General features: G+C 41.3%; 1 protein-coding gene across 4 annotated transcripts in view; it reads right to left on the reverse strand.

Annotated features, from left to right (window-relative positions):
• tbc1d2b (TBC1 domain family, member 2B) overlaps positions 1-8,242 on the reverse strand; it is a 126,296-nt gene that overhangs the window by 93,435 nt on the left and 24,619 nt on the right. For 3 of the 4 annotated variants that reach the window (XM_062461543.1, XM_062461542.1, XM_062461541.1), the window contains exons 1-2: positions 5,926-6,310; positions 5,000-5,150 (exon numbers count right to left, since the gene is read on the reverse strand). In XM_062461543.1, the coding sequence (XP_062317527.1) occupies positions 5,000-5,150; positions 5,926-6,264 (490 nt within the window). In that variant the 5' untranslated portion in view covers positions 6,265-6,310. Of the gene's footprint in view, positions 1-4,999; positions 5,151-5,925; positions 6,311-8,242 lie in introns of those variants that run through there. The other variant, XM_062461544.1, reaches the window with a different exon arrangement.

The following is an 8,242-nucleotide window of genomic DNA, read 5'->3' on the forward strand; positions in this document are numbered from 1 at the left end:
ACAATCTATCTGAGGACAGAATCCTAACACAGCTTCTCTGTGCAAAATGTTATGATGAAGTGAACTGGAAAGTGTGGGAACATCGCTGGTCAGGGAAAATAATTTTACCAGATATATATATATGTTTCAAATACAAAATGTTTGTGACGATGCTACTCAAGTACAATGGGTCTGCACAGTCTACCTACAGTTGAGTGACCAGCTAACATGAATGAAAAATATGAGGTTTTTGACGTACACATGCTATTGTTACAGTTGTTAAAGTCAGAAGCTAAAAAAACTGCTCCAGTATGTGACTACAGAACATGTTCATGTTAATTTCTTTCAGCAACACTCTAACAGAGTTTAGACTCGTTGCCTTAGGCCGTGTTCACACTTGACTTCTTTTTTTCGAAAAAAGCGCTGCCTTCAGCGCCTTTTTACATGCCACCCTATGGGAAAAGGAAAAAGGCGGATGCCTTTTAAAAAAAGCGTCCGCCTTTTAAAAACGTCTAAAAAAGCGCTGAGCCCGACGCCTTTTGAGTTCAATTTTCTCAACTTTTCAGAAAAGCGCTGGGTGACGTCAAGCGCCTTTTTGACAGCTGACCAATCAGGACGAGGAGAGTAGGGTACGCGTGTACCTTCCCTAGTAACCTTCTACCGTAGTTACCGGTGCCCCGAAAATAGACCAAGATGGACAAGGTACCGGTCGAACCACTTATAATTGCCGTGTCGTACTACTCAGAGTTATACGACATGAGTAATAAAAGATACGCAAATATCCAAATAAAAGAGTCCATCTGGAAACAGATCGGTAGGTCTTTGGGTTTTTCTGGTAAGTACATCGTAAACTCTCATTCATATACTGTATATTCTGTATACTGTATAGCTCTATAATTCTATATACTATATAGAGCTAATGTAATATTTAAATATTCATTGATATCGTAACCCGACCTATTTCCGCCCCAGCTATTAAACAAGTGACAACACTTACAGTTATAAACCTTTATAGATCGAAAAATCTTTAAACAATCAATCTATACATTAGCGGTGGGTGTCGAGATTACGACTGGTAGCTAACTTGTTTGGATTTCAACTGAAACGTGTGTTCCGTTTTGAGTAGTCTTATGCCAGTTTAATTTTTATCATAGGACTATCATGCAGTAAGAAGTGGAAGTATTTGAGAGACAAATACAGGAAGGAGAAGAGAGAAGAGCAGGAGAAGGCCAGGGGTGGTGCGGAGGGGGGAGTCAAGAAGAAATGGAAATACCTTGACATACTAGCGTTCCTAGAGCCATGACAGGGAGACCACCTCCAATTTTGATCTGTCACAGTCAGCAACCGTTATGCTAAATAACATTTGTTCAGAGACAGGACAGGTAATTAAGTAGGCTATTAGAAATGTGTCTTGCAGAAAATCAGTGTGTGTGTATGGACCAGGGTGAGAAATTAACTTTAAAATTAACCAGCTACTGAGATATAAATTCACCAGCCACTCAATAGTACAGTAAATCATTATTTTGTGTCTGAAAATCTACCAGCCACTCTCATATTTTACCAGCAATTGGCCCCGGTATGGACACATGATTAGGCTGGGGTTAATAAATGTATAAACCTGGAAAATGTTAATGTTCTAATAAGTGCTGTGTTGGGTTTTATTTTTTATTTTCATACAGGATCAAACTGAGGAAAGTTTAACACTAGATTTAGAGGGTAGCCTGATGTCAGAAGTAACCCCAGATAACCCGCCTCCCTCACCAACTGGTACACCAAGTCCTCACCTGAAGCCTTCACCTAGAGCTACGTCTAGTGGCAGGGGGAAAAGGAAGGCCTCTCCAGAGATGACACCATACCAAGCCCAAATACTAAATCGATTAGACCAAGCCCAGGTCCAGAAATACACCGAAAACGAACACTACCTCCTCAGTCTGGCACCCACACTTGACCGCCTTGACCCTCGAAAGCAAGCCATGGCAAGGCTTCGCTTTCAACAAGCCTTATTTGACATTGAATTCGGAGAGTAATGTAGTATATTCTATTTGTTGTTGTAATTATTATTGATTAAATTAAACCTATCATTATATTTACTTTACTTGCTTGTGTGATATTACTTCATTACAATTTACTATTACTTGCAGTCATTATTGCAACTTACACTGCACCAGATTAATTTGTTCTTTAAATGATAACTCACAAGATCACACCTCAACTGAATTAGTTTTGAACAGTTTACTAAAGGGAATGTGGGATGTGCAGGGGACGGTTCTGCCAGGGGACTTGACCAGCTCCAGATGAGAAGTATTCGGTGAACTTGGTCCTCACAGTGATGGCCTCTCTGCTGGCATTGTTGCTGCCAACCTTGGCAATATTCTGCATTCCAGAAGATGGTTCTGCTGGACCAGTAGGTGCGTCTGGTGAGCCTCCCTGCCACAGAAAGTTGTGAAGTACACAGGTGGCCTTTACAACTGACTCGGCCACCTGTGGTGACACACCAAGCACCCTCCGGTATATCCTCCATTGGGCTGCTAGGATGCCGAAGGTACACTCCACCATTCTCCTGGCGTGAGAGAGGCGGTAATTAAATACACGCTTTTCCCCGCTAGTGTGCCCAGGGTAGGGGCGGAGGAGATTTCTCCACAAGGGGAATGCCTCATCAGCCAGGAAAACATGAGGAATAGGCCCCAAGTTCTCTGCTCCAGGTAGAAGGGCATCCCCAGGGAGGTTGAGGGTCCCCTGCGGCCGGGCAGACCCAAAGACAGAGGCAGCTAATGTTCCTCCATCGCTATTTTTGCCGTAGGAACCGATGTCGACCACCCTGAAGCGGTAATGGGCATCAACGACAGCCAACAGGACAATGGAGAATGTCCCCTTGTAGTTGTAATACAAGGAGCCGCTTGATGGAGGTGCCTCAATAACAACATGCTTCCCATCCATTGCACCCACGCAATTAGGAAATGCCCACATGGTTTGGAACTCCTGTGCAATCTTCCTCCACTCAGCCTCAGTGGGTAAAGCCATGAACTCCCCAAACAGGCAGTCCCAAATGGCCTCACACACATTCCTAACTATTCCAGCCACAGTGCTAACTCCCACCCTGAAGTGGAAAGCAATGGACTGGTATGAGTCCCCTGTTGCCAAATATCTGTGAAAAAACATGAAAAAAAATGGTTGTTAAAATGTGTATGATGTACATAATGTAGGCTATACCAATTATGTACCTTACCCCCTCCTTCACATGGGTTCTCTCTCTCTAACACACAGACACACTCTCTCTTTCACGTTAGTTAATGTTACCCACCTCAAACAAATGTAAAGACGCTCCTCTGGGCTGATGGTCTCCCTGAATTTCGTCTGCATCTTTGAGATGGCTGGTCCAATCCTCATGAGGAGGTCCTCAAACTGTCTCTTGTCCAAACGAAAGAACGACTTGAACTTAGCATCGTCTAGGCGGAGCTCCTGGACCAGGTTGCGGAATGCCCCCTGCGACTCCCTACTGCGGAGGATTTCATGCACCTATAAACGGCGCCTTGGCTGTTCAACAACACCCTCCTCCTCAAACGCCAAAGCTATAGCAAGTAATTGCATTTTATTCGCCATAATAGCTGTCATTAAATAACCAACGGAAAATAACGGATATCAATGTATCGCTAAAATGAATGATTCCCGTTGTTAATGTTACAGAATTCTCGTTAGAAAGGCGCTTGACGTCACCCAGTGCTTTTCTGAAAAGGCGCTCAAAAGGCGCTGAAGGCAGCGCTTTTTTCTAAAAAAAAGAAGTCAAGTGTGAACACGGCCTTACCTGGCATAAGCCATCCCCTAATAATTCATCTGATGTACAAGACAGAACACCTCCAAGATTTTTTTTACATGGCAACCTACAGTTACAGCTGTGTTTTAAAAAACCACGCCAACTCCCTCAGCCACTTTCAGCAGAGCAACAGACTCTGCTAGTGCTGTGTTAAATCAGGCACAAAGGATTACATAGAACACTTTAAATGGTCAAGAGTTCACTGTGGTGTTAAAATGTTAAAATTAAATGGCAACACTTTAGATGAAGGTTACATTAAGTTCAATGTAACTACATTTCAATACCTACAGTAACATCATTGTAGTTACAAATACTGTATATTGCTATTCAGTTACATTAATGCAACCTTATTGAATTTTTGCAGAAGAAAGACAAAAAACAAAGGCCCATAGTAACTACAAACTGTTGTCAACGCAACATGCTTATATCCAGTGACAGTACTCCAACAAATAACGGATAGTACTCCAACAAATAACGGATAGTCCAGTAATGTTTAGCTATGTCAATACTATTGGGTCCATGCTAGCAACCTCATACCTCGTTAGAGACTGTATCTTCCCAAAGGGAGATACCATGCTAAAGGAATGAGTCCACAGTTTCCACTCTCCTAATATATCCAGTAGCTGCATGTAGGGATCAAGGGTCTGCAATGCCAAGGCAGGGGATGCAACATGAGGTGCAAACAAACCCAAGCTCAACACAGGATAACATGACACGACTTGGGGGGGTGAGGCACCTCTTTGAGGAGCCAATGACAATGCTCAGAATCAGTTAAAAGGTATAAAACACTGATTGCTCATTAAACACCAGGAAACATACAAGAGAGGAAGCATGGTCCTTTGTCAGACAATAGTTTTTGTATCACATCTGTATTACATTATACATTTAAAACATAATATTTCATATGATTTATTGACATACACCAGGTAAATATTAGAGAGAGAAAATGCCTGGGGTGTAGCCTGTTGCTATTCATAAAGTCAGAAACAAATGATCGTTGCATGATTTTACAAATCAGATTAATAACTGACACAGGTTCAGCAATAAAAAATTACCAATATGCAAAAACCTTGTGTAAACATTGAACCCAACCCAAACACAGCCAGTGATGTTTACTTGTTGATGTTTTCTACGACTTACTTGTACATGTGTTTGTGTTTATGTGATTATATGCAAGTGTGTGTGTTGATGCGTGTACTCCATGGTTACCTGCATCTTTGGCTACCAGGCCCGTGTGTGGGTAGAGGAGGGTTGGAGAGCTCCAGCTGTCTCTCTGGCCAGACCCCCTGGTGTTACTGAACTCCCAGCGTTTCTGCTGGAGCTGCTGGAGCCAGTAATGCATCACCTGCCTGTTAGGGGCCTGGACATAAACATACATGCTCTATTGTCTGTCATAACACAACAAATAATGCATCTTGGAAAACAGAGTTGTTCTCGATGTTGTATTGTTTTAGACAGGATCTACAAGTATTTCCAGTCAGATATTGGAGTGAACTCCAAAGAATCAGCCATGAAAAACAACACGTTAGGATTCAGAATCAGGTCTCTTAGCTCTGGTTTTGGAGTTACATATTAACCCTAAAACACGTATTCTAGGAGGAAACTACCAATAAACAGTCTGTAAACAAGCAGGCTGGAGTATTTGCAAAGAGTGCAACCAACCAGACAGTATTACACTTCCTGAAACATCTTTGGTGAAACTACCTGCCTTTGACAGCAACTGACATCATCACCGCTGTCATATGATGTGAGGGGGCATATGATCCTACCATGTCATTCTACCAGGTTCTGTACTGTAGAACACAGAATTTGCCCACATTTGTTTTTAGGCTAATCTGTTAGGGAAGTCTAACTAACGATATAGCCAATATCTAACGTAAACTATTACTACAAACAATAATTACATTTAGTTTTCATTTATGACTATAAAATTGGTCAATCTGAATGAATCATACATGACACAGTTACATGTAGTAGGCTAGGCTAATGCTTGGGGGTGCCGCACACCATTTAACTACAAGCTAATTGTTCATTTGAGAAACAGAAAGAAATGGTTTTAATGTTAAGTGCAAACTAGGTCAGATGTTTTTCTTGTTGAACTAATATCAAACAATGAATGCATTTAACACAACTACCTTGAGAAGAAATTCCTTCCCCGAGGTCCGGATCTCGAACTGCCCTTCATCCCCCTCAACATCATAGCTTAAGCACGCATCGGCTATCTCTATATGTCCCAGAGGCAGAGCGTCCTGAGGAGTCTTGAAGTAATACAAATAACACTTCCTGGGATCATAAACGAACCACCTGGGTTTGTATCCCCTTAAAGGCCCCTTTCCAGCAAGTTTATTTAAATAACCGCATAATTTCGGGGCTTGGTCCTTTGCTGCTTCAACTTCAGCCACATCCACGGATTTAAAGGACATAATCCGTGTATCTTTTGGAGAACATTCTTTGCTGTCATTCTCTTCATGCATCTTTCCTCGAACTTTCTTCTTCTTGCACCACAGCGGATGGACAGCTCTGTTTCCATCCGCATGACTGGTTACTCCTTCAGCGAAATAATTATGGTATTTGTAGTTTTAGGCATATAAATTACAAGGCGGCGGGATCAGTCTATCGCTAGGTGGAGATATTCGACAAGACTAAAACTGGAACAAAAGGCCCATGTCTAAAAGATGCTAAATCTGACAGGCCTACTCGCTATATGTATGCCTAGACGTACACATCACTAATTGTAGCATGTTTTACAAATGGTTGCACACATACATGACGGTTGTTTGCAGAATTTATTTCCGTTAGCTATTTTAAAGCAGATTTAACCATTTTGTAATGAACGCCATTATGCTTATGGCATGACAAACGTAATTATAGCATAATATAATTAGTTATAATATCGTGGCATGTTACAGCGTCATTATAGATTGTTGACATGTTATTCTGGAGCAAAGACGAAGTAGATAAATCATGTCTGATAACCACAATATTGTTATGGTCGTTATACTGTTTGAACTTTGTCAGTTAACACCACAACGATGACATTAACAATAAGCTAGTAATAGTAAGCAACACTCATCATCATTATAATAGTAACAGGTATAGGCTTAATTTAGCTTGCTTTGCCGAGCTAGAACAACGACGGAGCCAGATATTCAAGTTGACAGTTTATTTAATCCGACACAATACTTAAGCAGTCAAACTAAAAACACGAAGCAAAAGAACAACATATCGACGCACGTACAATACTACAGTACTAATAGTATTGATTCTCGTAAAGTTCAGATGTATCTGATTCTTGATCGGACTTGTACCACATTCTGACAGTTTTCTGCAATGCCTTAGCTCCAGCTCACAAGCTCGCGACTGGTTGTCGCAAAGTATGACATGTACAGCTAGTTGCATGCGTGCACGAGTCTCGGGCTGTGTCTACCAGAGAGCCATAGAAAAAGAGAGTTGCGACACTTCCATAGACTCCCATTGTTATCGAGGAATGCGGAAGTAAAGCGTGTCACATGCGACCTGTAGTTCCAAACATTGCATTTTCCACCGTTTAACCCCATTCATTTTCAGTGTCTCCGAAGCAAGTTAGCTGGTAAATTGATGAAAATCCTTCATTTTTTCATATTTTTACCACCACATATCAATTGTTATTAGTAGTATTTCATATAGCTAGCTTTAGATAAAGTTTATCGTAAGATTATAGCTTGTTTGATTCGAAACGCAGGAGGGGACGTTATTGGGACTTTGCATAACGTTCCCTAAAAGTTATCTAAATGTGACGAACGTCCCGAACCTTTACAGAACATTGGGGACGTTTTTAAAACGTTCTCATTTGTTTCTGAACGTACTTTTTTTTTAAGTTTCCTGTATGACTTTATGGAGACGTTCCATGTACGTTATTTTGGTTATTTTATGGTCACATACAACTTTCGCTATATTCACGTGCGTCGTACAATTTTAAACCAAAACGAGGCTATTACGAGATGGACGGAAGATCTTGGTTGCTTTTTTATGGTAAGATGTGAAAGCTTACGGTAAATAGGTATACTAATAACATGTGTCATCGGAACACATACTAAAATCAAAATAAGCATCGGCAAATTATTTCTTCTAATCTCTGTGCTCTATTTCAAACGTCGCAGATACGTCGGCTCATCACTGTTTGAGCAAGAACGTTCCATAACGAGCAGCCAGAGACTCGCGAGTCAGAGGCGCTCACTTTTTAAACCGTCATTTATCTTCACATTATAAGGAGCAGTATTATTCGTTGTTAGGTAAGTACATGGAAGTAGAAAAATATCGAAATGTTTTGCGATAAGTATTGCTTGTAGCCTAGGCCTACAACAATGTGTAAATTTACTGTAATGAGCTAGGTTTGAGTGAACTCTAGGCTATAGCTAGAGCTAGCGCAAGGGACCCCAACCGGCTACAGTACAGTAGGCTAGCTCTCGACAC

This window comes from Osmerus eperlanus, chromosome 5 (assembly GCF_963692335.1).
Source record: "Osmerus eperlanus chromosome 5, fOsmEpe2.1, whole genome shotgun sequence".
NCBI lineage: Eukaryota > Metazoa > Chordata > Actinopteri > Osmeriformes > Osmeridae > Osmerus > Osmerus eperlanus.